This window comes from Danio aesculapii, chromosome 13 (genome assembly GCF_903798145.1).
Source record: "Danio aesculapii chromosome 13, fDanAes4.1, whole genome shotgun sequence".
NCBI classification, from domain to species: Eukaryota; Metazoa; Chordata; class Actinopteri; order Cypriniformes; family Danionidae; genus Danio; species Danio aesculapii.
The window spans coordinates 47,144,364-47,164,348 of NC_079447.1; the positions used below are offsets into that span (position 1 = coordinate 47,144,364).

A 19,985-nucleotide genomic window follows, 5' to 3' on the forward strand; every position below is an offset into this window, starting at 1 on the left:
CCTTTAAGCTTTTTTATGGCCATGTCTTCTGTGTGGTACCTTGCTGGTGGTGTGCTGGAGCTCTGAAGTCCTGGCGTGTGGGATGATGGATCTGGGGTCGTCTTTCTCCAGGCTCATCATCAACCTCCACAGGCCACACTGAGGCAATAAAAGAAGCATTTAACTGCTGTTTTAATTGGAGGTTTGACTCTCTGACAATTAGTATTTGCAGCGGAGCATCACTGGAAACATAAAACGTACAATTCTGAAGTCTGAACTTCACCACCACGTCCCCAAAAGACTGAGGCCGTGATTACTGCCTCCAACGCACATAAATTAAAACCAGACTTTTTATATTCGACTAGCCTGACAAAATCCTGCAATCGACACTTTAGAGGATCTGAGATTCAAAACAAGCTTCTCAGTTACAGACAAATAATGGGGTGAATTAAGGTCAGGGGAAAGAAGTGGAGTTTATGTGGCGGAAAAGAAATGAGAGAATCACCACACTGACATTTAAACTGGTTTCGACGTTTTAAAGAAAAGGTGTTGTTATTTTCTGTATTGGAATTTTACTTTAAACTGCTGTTTAACTTCCTTTTGTTTGTTTGTTTGTTTGTTTTTAACATTGGGGAACAATTTCCATGTTTCTTTCAAAAAAGAACTGTATGTCAGACTTTTATTAAATTAATTAATTTTATTCAATTAAACAGTGCATCTGGAAAGTATTCATAGCGCTTAGCTTTTTCCACATTTGTTTATGTTACAGCCTTATTCCAAAATGGATTAAATTCATTTATTTCCTCAAAATTCTACACACAATACCCCATAATGACAATGTGAAAAAAGAGTTTTTGAAATTGTTGCAAATTTATTCAAAATAAAAAACCTGAAAAATCACATGTACAGAAGTATTCTCAGCCTTTGTTCAATACTTTGTTGATGCATCTTTGGCAGCAATTACAGCCTCAAGTCTTTTTGAATATGATGCCACAAGCTTGGCACACCTGTCTTTGGGAATTTTTGCCCATTCCTCTTTGCAGTACCTCTCAAGCTCTATCAGGTTGTATGGGAAGTGACAGTGTACAGCCATTTTTAGATCTCTCCAGAGATGTTCAATAGGATTTGAGTCTGGGCTCTGGCTGGGCCACTCAAGGACATTCACAGAGTTTTTGTGAAGCCACTCCATTGATATTTTGGCGGTGTGCTTTGGGTCATTGTCCTGCTGGAAGATGAACTGTCATCCCAGTCTGAGGTCAAGAGCACTCTGAAGCAGGTTTTCATTCAGGATGTCTCTGTATATTGCTGCATTCATCTTTCCCTCTATCCTGACAAGTGTTTCAGAGCAGCAGAAATTTTTCTGTGACCTTCCCAAGCCTTGTGCCTTGAGACAATCCTGTCTCGGAGGTCTACACACAATTCCTTTGTCGTCATGCTTGGTTTTGTTCTTTGACATGCACTGTCAACCCTGGGACCTTATATAGACAGGTGTATGCCTTTCAAATCATGTTGAATCAACTGAATTTACCACAGGTGAACTTCAATGAAGCTGCTGAAACATCTCAAGAATGATCAGTGGAAATAGAATGTAGCTGAACTCAATTTAGAACTTCACAAAGGCTGTGAATACTTCTGTACATGTGATTTTTCAGGTTTTTATTTTTAATAAATTTGCAACAATTTCAAAAACTCTTTTTTCACATTGTCATTATGGGGTATTGTGTGTAGAATTTTGAGGAAATAAATGAATTTAATCCATTTTGGAATAAGGCAGTAACATAAACAAATGTGGAAAAATGAAGCGCTATGAATACTTTCCAGATGCACTGTAATGATCTAAAATATTAATAAAATAATATGAATACATAAAATAATAAATGTATTTATTAAATATCTAAATATCAATATTTAATTTATATTAATAATTAATAAATCATTTTAATATTATATTTAAATATATATATATATTAATTTTAACGTTTATTTTACTAAACAATTGTGTTGGGCAATTAAGATTAAGTAGATTAATCCAAATAATTTTTTGAAATAATATATCCATATATTAGTATATCGAATAATATCCAAAAATAAGTTTGATTTTGACATAATATATGTGTATTTATATATTTATTGTATATACTGTGTATTGTGATACACACACATACACAGAAACAAAAATAAACAAAAATATTTTGTTACATAGATTTTTTAATTTATATATCCTTTGTATACATATATATTTTAAATTTAAATGTAAATAAACATAGCAGTTTAAACTGATTAGGGTTTGGTCCAAATAAGATTGGTCCAAAAAAGAGAAAATATCAGCTAAGAACAGGAAACTGAGGCTACAATTTGCACAGGCTCACCAAAACTGGACAATAGAAGATTGGAGAAACTTGGTCTGATGAGTCTCGATTTCTGCTGCGACATTCGGATGGTAGGGTCAGAATTTGGCATCAACAACATTAAAGCATGGATCCATCCTGCCTTGTATAAAAGGTTCAGGCTGGTGGTGGTGGAGTAATGGTGTGGGGGATATTTTCTTGGCACACTTTGGGCCCATTAGCACCAACTGAGCATCGTGTATATGCCACAGCCTATCTAAGTATTGTTGCTGACCATGTCCATCCCTTTATGACCACAGTGCACCCATCTCCTGATGGCTATTTCAGCAGGATAACGCGCCATGTCACAAAGCGCAAATCATCTCCGACTGGTTTCTTGAATATGACAATGAGTTCACTGTACTAAAATGGCCTCCACACTCACCAAATCTCAATCCAATAGCGCACATTTGGGATGTGGTGGAACGGGAGATTCACATCATGGATGTGCAGCTGACAAATCCGCAGCAACTGCGTGAAACTATCATGTCAATATGGACCAAAATCTCTGAGGAATATTTCCAGTACCTTGTTGAATCTATGCCATGAAGGATTAAGGCAGATGAAGGCAAAAGGGGGTCCAACCCGGTACTAGTAAGGTGCACCTAATAAAATAAAATCCAGTGTGTGTATGTTTTTTATACGTTTCTGACCATTTTTGTACCCTATTTAAAAAAGCATTTTTAACAAAATCCTAAATTCGATTCTTTAGATTGTTATGAAGTTACAAAACATGTTTTGCTCCACAGATGCTCCCAAGAACGGCATATGACAAAATAAAGTGATCTGTAAATTCCAGACTGGTGAAAACAAGCATAAACAAACGAACATCAATCTAACAAGACAAATCTTGAGATTCAAAACATGGCCATAATCTGACTAAAATATCTGATGTCAAAAAACAGCCTTTTTTTGCCTCCAAGACACAACACCAGCAGTTCATGAGCTTGTCGGCATCAAGAAGGAAACCAGATGGAGACAATTTCCCCATAAGTTCTCTTTTAATCTTGGGACAGAACCACAAAACTTTGGATGGTGGTAAAAAGCAAAAGGGGCTCAAGGAGTTTGTAACAGCCACCACGCTGTAATTTCGTTGTCTTGTTATGTTACTTAATATAGATTGCTACCTATAAAAAGCAACCCAGAATTATTCTTGTTATGACAAAGCATCCTTTCCATCTGAAATGGAATTGTTTCCACTGTCGCAGACCAGATGGATGGTGTTATGAAGACCGCTGGGTGTTGTTTACGTGCACAAAACCTGGACATCTCAGCGCGTATTTGTATTACATTTGTTTGAGTCACAACCAGGTCCACAAAAACCCAAATCTGCAGAAATCCACTTAGATGTCCACAGAATATTAAAAATATATATATATGTATCAGTAACACTTCACTTGAAGGGGGTGTTCATAAGACTATCATGACAGATCAGGAATTTGAAGATTTCATGCCTGACAACAGTCATTGAGTGTCATTGGTTGAGTTATTTCACTTTAAATGCAACGGTGATGTTGTTAGACATGTTTATTATGACGGCTTGACATTATCAAGATAACATAACTCGTCATAAATCTGTCATAAACATGTTTGTCATGAGGCCATTGAAATTGTGTCATGAATTTTATAACAGCGCCATTATTATTTTTCTTGACTACTGTTACATTGGTTCTGTTACTTTTTATTGGTCGAGGGGGAACGAAAAGGAAAACATAAAGCCAGTTGTAATTATTGTGGCCATTTATAATAGATGAGGAACAACAAGACACGAAAGTGCAATTTAAGTGAACTTGTTTATTATAAACAAGCTGTGGATGTTTAAATGCTTAAAGAAAAAAAAGGTTTCCTACATAAGTAGTAATTAGAAATGACTATTTCACAAAAATAACAACCAAGTTTGACAGACAAAGGGAAAAGAATAAAACAAAACTCAACTAACTAACCCATTTAATTGATACAAGCTGAATTTGTCATTAAAAGGTCACTAAATATTTATGAGGTTGTTATAAAATATATAATACCGACACTTTAAAAGAGAAACATTAATGACAAATTCAGTTTGTTCCACTAAATAAAGTGATCAGAAAAATGCTCATGACACAATTACAATGGCCTCATGACCAGGGCCGGCGCGTCCATAGAGGCAACCTAGGGCGGCATAATAGTGAGGGCGGCAAACGCGCAACCCAGAACGCCTGTCACAACCTCATTTGATTTGAGTTGAATCTGAATCATTTCGAAGACATTTTGTCTGAAACAGAACGACTTTATGATTCTGCGATACGTGATCATAAGGATAACCAGATGACCAATAATTCTTGGCTAGAAATTGTAACAGTAGTGGAAAAGGAATAAAGTTTTTCTTAGAAAAACTTGAGTCATGAGCTTGTTAAAACCAAAAAGAGAGGCCGTGGCAAAAGTGGAGACCCATGTGGTTTTAATAAACAATTATAGAATCTGTTTTTCCACCATTGATATGTTTAATACTGATGTATATATTATCATTTTAAATTTAAAACAGTTTAATAGTTACAAAACTAAAATAAAGTCACAAATTAATTCTTTGATAACTGGAAAAGAATATTTGAACCTATCGGTTTACAATATACTGATGCCCTGTTTTTCTGGGATTTATTGGTGATATTTAGGACCATTATTGCCTTTATTGCCTTTTTAGAATATAAGCAGAGGACATAAACTAGCCAAACAGTAATGTGTGAATTGTGGAGTGGGCTAAATCTAAAAAAAAAAAAATCAGCATTTTTTAGTAAGTGTAATTTTTTTGCTTTTATTCTTTCCATAATAAAACATATACAGTTGAGGTCAGAATTATTAGCCCCCCTGAATTATTAGCCTCCTGTTTAATTTTTTTCCCTAATTTCTCTTTAACGGAGAGAAGATTTTTTTCAATACATTTCTAAACATGATAGTTTTAATAACTCATTTCTAATAACTCTTTTTGCCATGATGACAGTAAATAATATTTGACTAGATATTTTTAATACACTTCTATACAGCTTAAAGTGACATTTAAAGGCTTAACTAGGTTAATTAGGCTAACTAGGCAGGCAGGTTAGGGTGATAAGGAAAGTTTTTGTATAACAGTTGTTTGTTTTGTAGAAAATTGAAAAAATATAACTTAAAGGGGTTAATAATATTGTCCTTAAAATGACTTTTATTCGTTTATTTAGCCTAAAAAACTGCTTTTATTTTTGCCAAAATAAAACAAATAAAACTTTCTCCAGAAGAAAATATATTATCAGAAATACTGTGAAAATTCCCATGCTGTGTTAAACATCATTTGGGAAATATTTAAAAGAGAAAAAAAAGGGGGGGCTAATAATTCTGACTTCAACTGTATCTGTGTGTGTGTGTGTATATATATATATATATATATATATATATATATATATATACATATATATATATGTACACATATATATATATATATATATATATATATATATATATTTTTTTTTTTTTTGTATTTATTTTTTTTTTTGTAGAGCAACCCATGTTCTGTTGTCATTAATATTTTAATAAACTATAATAGGTGGAATATATATTAAAAGACGATGATATGAAAAGATATGAACAAAAGCAAGTGATGCATCAAATTTGGTTAAAAAAATCTTGAATGGTTTTGAAAATCTTCATAATCATTAAAATAATTTATAAAAATAATTAGTTTAAAAATCTTGAATGATATTAATGATATGACGTAGTTCCGGAAACTACGTCTTCAACTCCATTCAAAGTCAATGGGAGGCATTAAAATCGACACCCTGTGTGAACAGGTCATGACAGTCTTATGTCCTTGAAGTAAAGTAAATTACAAATATATCGTTCTCTGAAATAATTCTGACCACAATGGATGTTTTCAGCTACATTACAACATGTTGTAGAAAATGTGAAGGATTTCTTCTATCAAGTATAAGAAATGAACTGAGGAACTGAGAGTGATGCGCACCGTCTCTGTACTGTCGTCTGCGTGGTCGGCTGTGGATGGGACTGTTGTGCTTCCTGCAGACTTCCAGCACCAGCTCTCTGACAGACTGGAACAAAGACATCCAGGAGGACTAAAAGACAACAGATAAAACTAATATTTAATGAACAATAAATATACAATACATCACTCCAAATCTCCCTTTAATACATGTATTTATAATTGATGAAACTCACACAATAGCCACAAAAACAATTTATACACGGTTATAGAATATAAAGTCATGGTGCAGTGGAAAAAGAATTAATATTGTATATGACTCCCATGAGCTTGGAGGACTGCATCCATACATCTCTGCAATCACTCAAATAACTTATTAATAAAGTCATCTGGAATGGCAAAGAAAGCGTTCTTACAGGACTCCCAGAGTTCATCAAGATTCTTTGGATTCATCTTCGATGCCTCCTTCTTCATCTTACCCCAGACATGCTCAATAATGCTCATGTCTGGTGACTGGGCTGGCCAATCCTGGAGCACATTGACCTTCCTTGCTTTCAGGAATTCTGATGTGGAGGCTAAAGTATATCCTGCTGAAGAATTTGCCCTCTCCTCTGGTTTGTAATGTAATGGGCAGCACAAATGTCTTGTATCCTCAGGCTGTTGATGTTGCCATCCACAGATCTCTCGCACACCCCCATACTAAATGTAACCCCAAACCATGATTTTTCCTTTACCAAACTTGACTGATTTCTGTGAGAATCTTGGGTCCATGCAGGTTCCAATAGGTCTTCTGCAGTATTTGTGATTATAAGGATGCAGATCAACAGAAGACCTTCTGCTACTTTTCCAACAAGAAGTCAAGTTATTTGTTGCTCTTACAACTGGGATCGACGACAAGACTTTTGTCAGGGAGTGTACTTTAGGAAACAAAATTAGGAATATTGAAAATAACGTAATTGAAGTACTTAAAATAAATTAAATTAATACTGAGAATACATCCTGCGACATTAGTTTTAAGATTGACCTTGGTTTGGTGTTTTAATTGTTGTTTTGATATTCGAACATTCTTATGTAACTCATAATGATCTGTTGCAATCTGTTCAAGAAGACCTCCATGAAGACAAGAGGTGACCCTGCACAGTCTGACTCAATTCCTGACTGCATTTATAATTACCAGCCCATGTTTATATGTGCGGGTTTAAAAAAATGTATTTAGATGTTTTGGTCCTTTGCCCCCCCTCCAAAAAAACATTACAGCAATCAAAACAAAAGAGATTCTGTTTTCCACAGACATGTAAACAAAAGTTAAACCCAATTCAGTAAACAAAATATGTGTGGGCCATACAATGACCTGATTTTCATTTAGCATGTTAATAGGCCTTTGTAAAGTTTCAATATGTAGACACACATACATAGGATCATCCTAAGCCCGTTTACATCTGATAATAATACTTGCGAGATCCAAGCACACGTGGTCAGAACTAAAAACATTTGGGGTGATCTGATCAGCTTCATCAGAAATGTATGTGACAGCGCTGCATTTGTATTGTGAAAACCAATCCGTTCTGATGCATCCCAGGCGTCAGTAAAAGCCCGCCCACTCATCTGTCAATCAAGCATTTTAGCTCAAACAAGTATTCTTTGTGGCCGGTTGTGTGTGGCTTCGAGAGGTCATGTTTGTGGTGAGAATGAAACGTAAGTGTCTCAACTGACCACTTGTGAGCGGCTCATCCCTCGACAGATGTTAATCCCGAGTTTAAACAAAGTCGGTGGCATTTTTCCAGTTACTTACATTGCCTTCGAGGAGCTCCTCTGATGAAGCGCCTGAGTGGGCTTGCAGATACTTGGAGTGGAAGAGCAGGCCGTCAAAGCACTTCCATGGCATGAGCTCATCCATTGGGAAAGGGAAACCACAAGCGCTGTTGGCTGCGATGAGGTAGGTCAGACCGCGCACAAAGACTGAGCCGAGCTGGACTGCCCTGGGGTCTACAACAGGGGTCTATGGGGAAGGGATTATGGCACAATATCAGAAATAAAGCACAAAAGCACAACGTTTTGCAAAGTTGCAGTCATTAAGCATTGCTCTGCACAATTACATGAAACAAAATACATTAAAAAATTTTATTTTAATAAAAAAATTGCTGTCACATACCTCATCGCCAAGTTCCCCACATTAAAAACAATGTGAATTTGCTTTGTTGCCCAGCAGATAATCTGTGTGTTTGGTAAACTACTTCCAATGCAGGCCATAAAATAAACGTTTGCATATACTTTAAATGTCAACAAAAATACTGGTAGCCACAGATACTTTTTTACCAAATTGCCAAAATTTGAATGAACAGATGCTTGACAAATGACATGTAGCTATTGAATATCACCCCCATTTGTCTGACTGATGATGAGAACTTATCTGAACATCCATGAGGAGTTAGGCAGGATTCCAAGTTTTTGCACGACAGGTATTTTTGGTCAAATAAACAAAAACATAGTATCCGTTTTTGAATTTGTACAAATGATCAGGTTGTGAGGAGATGTATAGTTGTGTATTGTTGACATAAGAACTGAAAGTACATGTTTTTTTAATGATAACGCCTAGCATCATTATATACACTACCTGACAAAAGTCTTGCCTATTCAAGTTTTAGGAACAACAAAAAATAACTTGACTTCTAGTTGATCATTTGGCATTAGAAGAGGCAAAGGCCTCTAGATTACACTTATCTTACTAAAATAAAATATGATCATGCCTTGATTTTTAATTATTCAATTAGGACAGTGAAGTCTGACTTTGCTTAGACAAAAGTCTTGTCATAGAAATAATGTAGAGTATAGAACATAAAGTCATGGTGCAGTGGAAAAAAGCTCCAATGAGCTATGAGGAGCGCTACCTTGCTGAAGAATTTACCCTCTCCTGTGGTTTGTAAAGTAATGGGCAGCACAAATGTCTTGATACCTCAGGCTGTTGATGCTGCCATCTCTACTGTAAGGTAGTGTATAAAGTGAAAGGCTAGGGACCAAAAACTGAGCCTTGTGGTACCCCACAGTATAATTTTGATAGATATGATGCCTCTTAATTAACTGATTCAACTTGATAACGTTCAGATAGGTAAGATTTAACCCAAGCCAATGCAGTTTCAGAAATACCAACACAATTTTTAAGTAAAAAAAACCCCACTGAAACCCTCAGTGTTTTCAGCAACCAAGAAAGGCTGATTCACAGTAAATGGTACTCTACACAAATTCTACATCTGCACCGAGTTTGGGTTGTCTCAAAGTTGGCATAAACCTTAAGTTTTGTCTATCTGAGTAAAGTACCAGGCAGTAAATATTTAACAGTTCATTTCTAAATTCAAATTCAAATCTAAATAAAAAACAATTACAATCAAATATTATAATATTTTATTATATATTTTTTATTTTGTCATATTTATATTTCCATTTAGTCATTTTAATAACAATAATAACAATTATAATAATAATTGGTGATTTTTAATAACTGTAAATAATAATAAAATAAATAGTTTTACTTTATTAATATTTTTGTTTAAATATTATTAAAATTACTATTAATTTAATTTAATTTATTATTAATAGTAGATTCAATCATTAATTTTCTTTTCAGCTTAGTCTCTTTATTAATCTGGGATCGCCACAGCAGAATGAACCACCAACTTATCCAGCATATGTTTTACGCAGTGGATGCCCTTCCAGCTGCAACCCATCACTGGGAAACACCCATACACACTCATTCACACTTATACACTACGGACAACTTGGTTTATCCAATTCATCTATAGCACTTGTCTATGGACTTGTGGGGAAAACCGGAGCACCCGGAGAAAACCCACGCAGACATGGGGAGAACATGCAACCTTCTTGCTGTGAGGCGATTGTGCTACCCAATGCGCCACTGTGCTGCCGTGTTATAGTAGATGTAATTCTTATTATTCAATCTAATAAAAAAGTGAAAACTGTGAAAGCCTTTTATTAATTCGAGCCTTTAATTCATTCGTTTGTTTGTTTGTTCATTTATTGAGTCGTTTGTTGGTTAGTTAATTTGTTCGTTCATTCGTTTGTTCATTCATTCTAAATGATCTTAATAAAAAAATTACAATCAAATATTATAATTATTTATTTTTTTTTTTATTCTTTTGTCATTTTTATATTTTCATTTAGTCATTTTAATAATAATAATAATAATTGGTGATTTTAATAATTGTATATAATAATAAAATACTATTATTTTATTAACATTTTTGTGTAAATATTCTTAAAATTATTATTAATTTAGTAGTTGTAATAGTAGCTGTAATTTTTATTATTCAATCTAATAAAAAAATTAAAATTGTGAAAGCCTTTTATTCATTTGAGGCTTTTATTTGTTCATTGGTTCGTTAATCTGTTCGTTCATTAATTTATTCGCACACACATTGGATTTACATTGATTTTTCTCCAAATCATGCAGACTTTTAGCCATTTTAGCTTGGAAAAGCAACCTAAGAAAGTTAGCTAAACATCTTTTGCAATCCACATACAAAACAAAGTCCTAAGGCTTGAAGACGCTTCAGGTTAATAATTACAAATGCTTCATCTGAAACTATTCCTTCAAAATCACTCCATTTTACAGTAGCTGGTTTTCTTCTAGCTCCTGCTGTTAATACCTATTGTGTCCTTCAGCAGGGTGTGACCCAAGAGCTCACCTGAAGTGCTCTTGCGGATAAGAGGATGTTTACAAAGCCCCCCCTTTCCACCAAAACTGTCCGCTGGTCACCTGCTGCCCCACACCCACCCACAGCAGATAAGAGAGAGAGAGCGAATGATTAGCTTGTGACATCAAAACGTAAAAAACGGGCCCGCCACCTGCTCGGCTCTCAAACACAGCTTAGACTAAAGCAAACAAAAGGGAGGCTGGAGATAAAGCCGAGGCGACAGCAGTAACCCACTGCCCGTGCCTTGCAGGCGCACAGATTGAGAGCCAGGCCGTGGTTTGAAATATTACTCTGTTTACACGAGCCTGACTTCCTCTTTAAAACTATGCGTCTTCTGAGAAACGACAGCATTTAGAGGTCACGTGAAGTGCCTTGAAATGTGCATTATTTTATTTGATGTTTGATGTAATCTCAACTAAAACATGAAAGACAGGGTGGGATATCTAGTATCACCCCCCTTTTAAAAAAATAGCCAATAGGGTTTTATTTTTGTATTTCCAGTAAGAGTGGTTGAGATTAACCCTTATGTGCTGTTGGGGATGTTTTCATCCACTCTGGAGTGATTTTGAGTCTTAATTTGGCCATAACTTTTCTGTGCTGCAGCTAGCAGAATGATTTTTGCTGACAAATCTTATTTTGACGCATATTTTGAGAAAATGCTTAGAATTTTTTTGAAAACTCATTACACTCTAGGCAAATTTACTAACCTTTTGTTATGTTCGGGATGAAAACATCCACTGAATTAAACTGCTGTAAAATGCATCAGATAAATATTGTTTTCAATTTGTTTAGCATAAATCTGTTAATAGACCTCAGTTCTGATCAAAACTACTAAATTGTTTAGAAAATTACAGGATTTTAACTCTTTAATTGCCAAATTTATAAATGATGTCACTCATTTGGTGCAAAAACACTACATAAACACTATACACAATATAAAAAGTAATTGTGGACGGGATTTACTTTATTTTTTGTACCTTTTATAACATCTTGGTCATGTGAAACAACACTGTGTATGATGTATTGTGTTTGCTTAACTACTTCTTCCTAAATAACTGTTGGTGGCTGTTTTTGCCCCATTGACCTCTATTATAACCACATTTTTGACTGCAAAATCATGACACCAGATAATCATGCATTTTGATTGTTGGTGGTAATGTAATATAATGTCATTTGTAATTTTTACTGTTGATCATCAGTTGGTACTATAAACCCTTTAGATAGGCCTGTGCAAAAACACTTAGTTTCTGTTTTTTTTTATGGAGTATTACAGCAAATCAAAGTGTGTGTATTAGGCATGGGACGATAACCGGTTTCAAGGTTTACCGTGGTTTGGAAAACTCAAGGTTTTAATACCGCTAAAATGTTTTGTTAAACCATTTCCAAGGTAAATGTAAGTTTTTTCAATTTACTTTTTTTATGTGTTGTGAAGAAATCTGTGTTTTTGAAACTAATGAAGACAGCAGAAGTCAATGATTTATTTAAACTATTTAGCCTGACATGTTTACCGCTCCAAAATATTATAAATGTTTCTTAAAATCAAATCAATTGTGTTCAATGTTTAAAGTTTTTTTTGTTTGTTTGTTTTGTTATGTTTTCCCAAGATCATAGATGCCCACATCAGCGCAAATTCGGCCCTTGATAAACTATGATTTGACCCTCCATCCCATCTGAGAACAGAGGGAGAACAATTGGGAATTTGGGGGTAATGCCCTTAACAGAGATTTCATTTAACAGAGTCATTTCTATTTTAACATAACCTTTAGTTTGTTTAACTGTTGAGCTGGGAAAAAGCAAACTGAAATTAAATGTTTCAATTAAATGTAGTGAATCAATCAGATAAAAAAATTAAAAATTAAATACAGTCACTTGATGGATAGAGGACATTGCACAAGACATCAGCAAATGAATCAAAGCAAGGTGTATATTTTAGTGTTATAAAAGAGATTGTTCATGTTTTTGTTGTAAGAAATTCATTATAAAATAAATAATTCTTAATACAATTAAAGTTTTTTTTTAAATATAATAAATTATATTATTATTTCAATACTATAATAAATTGTAACAAAATTATATAATAAATTATAATAATAAATTAGGAAATTACCATGACAACTTTACAGTTTGGTATATTTACCTCCAGCCTACCACCCTAAATCAAGTGTGGTTTTTGGCCCTTTACAAGAAAAGTTAGGACACCCCTGACCTAGACATTTAAAAAGAACTTATTTTAGAGCAGTAATCATAATACTGTTATACCGCAAAACCATGTTATTTAAATCCAAGGTTATCATACCAGCAGATTAACATATTCCAGTTCATGCCTAGTGTGTGTATGTGTCTGAGTGTGTGAGAGTGTTAAAGTGACCTTTATGCACTTACCTTGATGTGTCTGAGAAAATCTAAATATGCATTTCAGCTCTCAGAACTACATGGAGTAAACAAAAACAAAGACTGTGTATTTATGCACCATCAAATGTGGTTATAATGGAAGTCAACGAGGCAAAAACAACCAAAACCTATCAATGCATCAAAGCCAATGTTGTTATTAATCATTCACATCTCTAAGACTGTGATAAAAGAAAAGAAAATACAGTCCACAACTATATTTGTGTGTTTTTTTTCACCAAATCAGTGACAAAATGTATGAATTTGACAATTAAAGAGTTAAAATCCTGTGTTTTTCTAAACAATTTAGTAGTTTTGATCAGGGCTGAGGTTGATTAACAGATTTATGCCCAAAAATGTGAAAATATATATTTATCTGATGCATTTTTACAGCAGTTTAATTCAGTGGATGTTTACAATCTGAACATAACAAGAGGATAGGGTTGTCACGATACCATTAATTAATCTTACAATACTATATCAGCTGAAGTATCACGATACCAAGTAGTATTGCGATACTATAATTCATAACTTCAATTATGAGGAAAATTGGCAGAAATACTATATTTATCAATAGCCTATTTGTTGAGTTTATGATCTAGGCAGCACAGAAACAATCAGCATCAAACTGTAACCAGAAATATTCTTCTTTCAGTCTGGTTCTTTGACAAAATACATCTGTAGGCATGTGTGGTTGACACGTGTTATTGTCACGTGAGTTAACAAATATTTGATGCACATCAGGGGCCGATCACACCGATCGCGCTTTTCCGTTTCAAAAATGCAAGGCCCACCTCACTGCCTTTTATGTTGACAAGAACAAAGAAGCGCTATGTCACTAGGAAATGACTGAATCAGCTGGTCTATTGTGCTCGAGTGTTGCTGTCCATGTTGTTATAATAGTAATATTTAATAACATTGTGATATTCAAGATTTGTAAAGTCATACAGCCATAGAAAAATTTAAACAGCCACCACAAGCCTCTCCTCCATCATTAAAAGTTCTCCGTCGTCTAAACAACACAAACACTGCAGGCACATCAACAGAAACCCCGCCTCTGCTTTCATTTGATTGAAGAATGAAAAAGACACGACTGACGTAACTTGCTATTATGCGCAATGGCAAAACGTGAACACTCGCAGCCGACAAAACACTTGAAGTCGTTAGTAAACCCTTCAAAACAATGCCCCTCTCAACCAAGCGGTAACCTCCCACTCTCCCTCGGGAAGCCAATACAGAACTAACTGAAACTGCAACTCATCAAAATTCCGCTAGTCCTGGCTCCATAATAGAGCAAATTGCAATTGAGCCCACTGTTAGAATGGCCAACTTTACAACAGAAAAAAGGTGTTTACAGCCTGGTACAAAGAACGATTTTGGTTCATATAGCTATTATTACCCTCCATGACAACTGTGATGGGGGTGAATTTTTTTTATAACTCATCCATTTCCTTTATTTTAGGTTATATTAAGTTTGCATAATTAAGGGCGTGGCCACTTGAGTGACAGCTAGGTCTCGCTGGTCGCCGTCACTTCACCTCAGCTGAATCCGGCAGATTATCCACTGATCTCGGCATATTCATCGTATTTTTGTTTTGTTTTATGTGGCTTTACACAGTCAGCTGCCTTTTGGACTTATTTCTTACAATTATCAGATGATAGGGTATGCTGTGTGCACTTAATTGGGCTCACAAACCATTCACGTGGCCTCCGTTTCCCATGTGAGTAAAGTTTTATACTTGTATACCATCTCTATAAATGTATTTGTTTTATTTAAGATCATTTATCATTAATATATTTCTTTAGACCCGTAAAGCACTCCAGAATGTGACAGATTGATAAGCTGTAGGCTCTAGAACAGTCATCTGAAGCGTTATCATACAGCGTTATGCTGGAGTTCATCAATAGTCTTGCATTTACTAACACAGACTATATCTGAAGTGTTTGGAAGTAATTCGCGTTTTCCTCCTGTAGAAAAACATCATAAGAACAATGTTTAGTTGCTCAATGTATTACTACAGTGTTTTTAAAAGTCTAAACACTTTATTGATATAGTGTACAGCCATGCACATGTGGTCAGAACACAAACGAGTCGCAGGTAATAAAGTATCAAGCGTTTCTCCCAAAGTAAAGTCTGTCTGCCAGGTCTAAGCAAAGTGCCAGCAGGTGTCTGTAGCTCCGCTCACTCTCCGCCTCTTTGCCCTTGTTTGGTATCCCGCCGTGGGTGCGATGACGCGCGAACAAAATGGCGACGGTTGGCCGCGCCTACTTGTAGCTTCTTTTGCAGTGTTCAGAAACCTATGGGTGACGTCACGGATACTACATCCATATAATTTACAGTCTATGCTCTCAATGCAATAATCGCGTTCGCTGTGATTGGCCCCTTATGCAGCCAAACTTTTAAAATATATAAAGTTATATTTTTTAATCGTTTAACTGATAACATTAATCGCTTACAAATGCACTCTTTCGGTTAATCGGTTATTTTGAATATCCCTAATCTCTATACAGTAGCATATTTACCTGTTTGATGGCACCATGTCACATTTGCAGCGAGTAAAATAGCCGCACAAAAACAGCACATGTTAAACGCGAGCGCATGTTTATATATGTGCATGGTAACGGCATTTATGTGTGGTTCATTCATATTACTGTGGTATTTGTGACTTTAGGTATCTATTTCATCACAGCTGAGTTGCTGTCTGCCATTTTAATGTGCTTTTCTTGACATCAAACCCTGGTTATCCTTCTCTGAAGCGTAATGTCTCAAAAGTAGGCGGAGAGGACCAGCTCATTTTCATTTAAAGGAACAGGCGCAAAAACAGCTACAATTTCCTCTGACCTCAAAATTTTCAAGAGGGTATAATAAATCTGATGGGTATTGTGACCTGATATTGACAACTTTTTTTTAACATCTTGTAAAAAAGGGCAAAATCTGAGCCCTTTAAGACTAACATACTGATACTAACATAAAAAAAACTTTATTTTAATTTCACGGGGAACTTTAAACCACATTCACTGTTATGCATACGGTTTACAAAGCAGGATGAAGTAGACTGGCTTTGATTAAAGCGCTTAAAAGGACACGTCAAAAGTCTTAGCACCTTTAAAGCCGCTAATTGCTCGGTGTGGAAGTCAATAGGCTTTGAGGACAATGCTGATGCCACCCTGCTGCTGTAAAGGTATAGAGCGGGACAACAAACCAGAACAGCAGCTGCTCCGCAAGCATTTCAACAGCGAACAATGAGCGTAGCTCCGGCCAGATGCCTGAAGGACCGCTGGACCCCCTGAGGACACACAGCTCAGCGTTAATGGCAAACTACAGGCCTGTGATCAGGCTTAGCACCTGTGCTGTACTGATGCACATCTGCTCAATGTTCCTACTGTAGACACTCGGGGAAACACAAGATTAGGCTTGTCGGAATATTTGAATGAACTTTCGATTTGACATTTACTAAATAAACATCTGAAAAGCTTATCTGAAAACAGTTAAAAGGGGTGGGAATGAACAACTGGTTCTACTTTTTAAACAAAACACTATAAAAGTGAATGATTTGCTCTATTATTGCTTCTTGAACAGCTGCATTCATACACCAACACACCATAATGGATGACTGCTGCTGAATCTGAACAGTGCAAAAGAGTTGTTTAAATGAGTTTTTAACCCTAGTGAATTTGATGAATCTTCATTGAAGATGTATTATACACATATATACAGTGGGGGGAAAGTTTACAAAGTATATTTTTTTTCTGGGAAAAATATTCCAAAGAAGCTGTTGACGTGGAATTAAACCAGATTTTGGTAAAAAACAAACAATACATATATAAAAATAAAACAAAACAAAAAAATCTGAACTACTGAGAGAGTACTGAACTACTGAAATGTATTTAATACTCTATATAAAAGGCGTTTTTATTATGGTAGCTTAAAGATGCTTCTCATACGGAGAATGAAGTCGCATGTATTGCTCAGGTGTAATTTTTAATTCACAGACTTCAACAGTGTGTAAAAATCTTAATGGTTCTGTGAGTCTCGTCTGTCAAATCTGATCTTTATTTTGTATTTTCCATTGGATTCGAGTCAGGTGATTGGCTGGGCCATTCTACAGCTTGATTTTCTTTCTCTGAAAGCATTTGAGAGTCTCCTTGGCTGTGTTTTGGCTCATTGTTTTGCTGAAATGTCCACCCTGGTTTCACCCTCATCATCTTCCTGATAATGTAGATGTTGGACTGAAGCAGCTAATATTATTTTACGTTGATGAAGGGTAGAGAGTTGCTGAAGAATACTGAGAGATTTCAGCTGCTGTCTGGGCTTTCACTGCATTTCACTGTATTGAAAACGTCAGCATTTTTCTCAGAAATCGTATTTCTAAAGGTGCCGTTCACTTAAAATTTTCACAGGATGTTGGTAACAACCAAAGAAATCCTTATATGTAAAGAAAACAAATCTAATTAGTTTACATAATAAGTTATTAATATAATAAATTTAAATGATGCAGGAAAACATATTGAACACATGAAGAAAGGGAGGTGTAGAAAGCCCAGACAGCAGCTGAAATCTCTGAGTAGCTCTTCAGCAACCCTCTGCCCTTCATCAGTGTAAATGAATATTAGCTGCTTCAGTCCAACATCTACATTATCAGGATAATGAAGATGAAACACAGCCAAGGAAACTCTCAAATGCTTTCAGAGAAAGAAAATCAAGCTGTAGAATGGCCCAGCCAATCACCTGACTCGAACCCAATAGAAAATACAAAATAAAGATCAGATTTGATAGACGAGACCCACAGAACATGCATGTGACTTTATTCTACACTTGAGAGACGTCTTTAAGCCTTTAAGTCTTTAATGCCATCACCAATAAAGCCTTTTATATTAAGTATTAAATACATTTCAGTAGTTCAGCACTTTCACCTTGTGTCATTTCATTGTTATTACACATCATAACTCATTTTTCAGATTTTTAAATTTTGTATTGTTTGGGTTTTTACCAAAATCTGGTTCAATTCCATGTCAACAGCTTCTTTATAAATAATATTCTCAGGAAACAACATGACAATCCTTGCTCAATACTTATTTTCCCCGCAGTAAGTTTACTATGAGGACTTCCACTGCTGAAAAACCAGGAGATTTTTAAAAAGGCTGTGAGGTGTTTAGTGAAAAATGTGGTTTGTCAAAAGTACTAAAAGAACATTTGAATTATAATCATTAAGTGCAATAAGAATAAGTTTTATTAAAATTGCTTATGATTATCTGTCGTCTCATACAGATGCTGTGTAGTGGCATCCTTAGCTTGCATTTACATTCCCTTACTATGACAAAGCAGCACAGGGGGAAAGAGATTAGAGGGGGTAATCAGGCAGCCCCTGGAGACTCTCCTGCCATCTGTCTGCTTCTTAGAGCCTCCTAATACAACACCCCCCCCCCCCCCCAGCAGCCCCTTTCACATTTCAGGCAGATGTGACAGTGTAACTCCCGATGGGAGACAACAATGGCGCGTGCAACAGGTGCTCCTGCCACCCCGTGGCACATGGGAGGCAGGAGAGCTTTCCACACTTTCATCTGGCCAGTGGCAGGCTGTCGCCACTGCGGCTTCAGCACACACACACACACACGCCTCTGGGTCAACCAGCAACCCGACACCTGCTGCTTGTAAACACACACTATCCTACTGCAGGGCAATACAAACCCAGCCATATCACTTCGCTTCAGCCCAAATGTAAACATACCAAACCATATACAAATAAATACTGGAAGCAAGTTCACAATAAACAGTCATTACAGGGCGTATAAGATACAGAGTCACTCGCTGTATACCTGGGTGACTGAAACTCTTTGCTCGGGAACCACATAAGCACTAATAAACAAAGATTTGTGCTGTATGAGCAACTAGGCAGTAAAAATGCTGTCTTGTAAAACTAATTTTGAAGACAGATTAGTTCGCTTTATGTAATTTGATGTCTGAGGGAATGTAAGGGGTTGCTAACTCAATTCTATTAACTGAACTGTAAAAATGTCCTATGTGTGACATAGCAAAAATGAAGACAAACAACTCTTAATTAAAGCTGCAAGCAGCGATGAAAGGGACCTCACACCTGGGCTCCCCGCCAATGATGACAATATGACAGTGACAATAATAATTTAAGCGGATATACAGTATATGTAAAAAACCTACGAAAATCACTAATTTATGCCAAACGTACTTCTGTCAGCAGGTGGCAGAATTTGTCAGTCCACCACGGACACGTCCTTTGGCGAAAACACTAGATCTTCACAATTTAACATCACAGAGGCCTTTGGAATATACTGACAAAACTCGAATTCAATATAATAAAATTTGTAGGAGGAGTTTGTTACAGTGTAAAACTTTTCCTGTTGCCAGCAGGTGGCGCTATAACTGTAACTGGATATTGGCATGTAAACGTGTTCAGGTCAGGACTGATATGAAACGTGTGGATTTTGAGGTAGATTGGACAATGCATGTCTGAGTTATAACGACTTACTGTTTCGTGGCGAAACATCAAAGTACGTGAGGCCGCCACGGACACGCCTTTCGATGAAAACTCTAGATCTTCG

The 19,985-nt window shown here is 35.9% G+C and overlaps 1 protein-coding gene across 1 annotated transcript in view; it reads right to left on the bottom strand.

Moving 5' to 3' along the window:
• The window catches only part of fam120b (family with sequence similarity 120B), a 42,069-nt gene that overhangs the window by 1,914 nt on the left and 20,170 nt on the right, over positions 1-19,985 (bottom strand). Inside the window, exons 7-9 of the mRNA XM_056471247.1 lie at positions 8,105-8,311; positions 6,337-6,445; positions 40-138 (exon numbers count right to left, since the gene is read on the bottom strand). Of these exons, the coding sequence (XP_056327222.1) occupies positions 40-138; positions 6,337-6,445; positions 8,105-8,311 (415 nt within the window). The remainder of the gene's footprint in view (positions 1-39; positions 139-6,336; positions 6,446-8,104; positions 8,312-19,985) is intronic.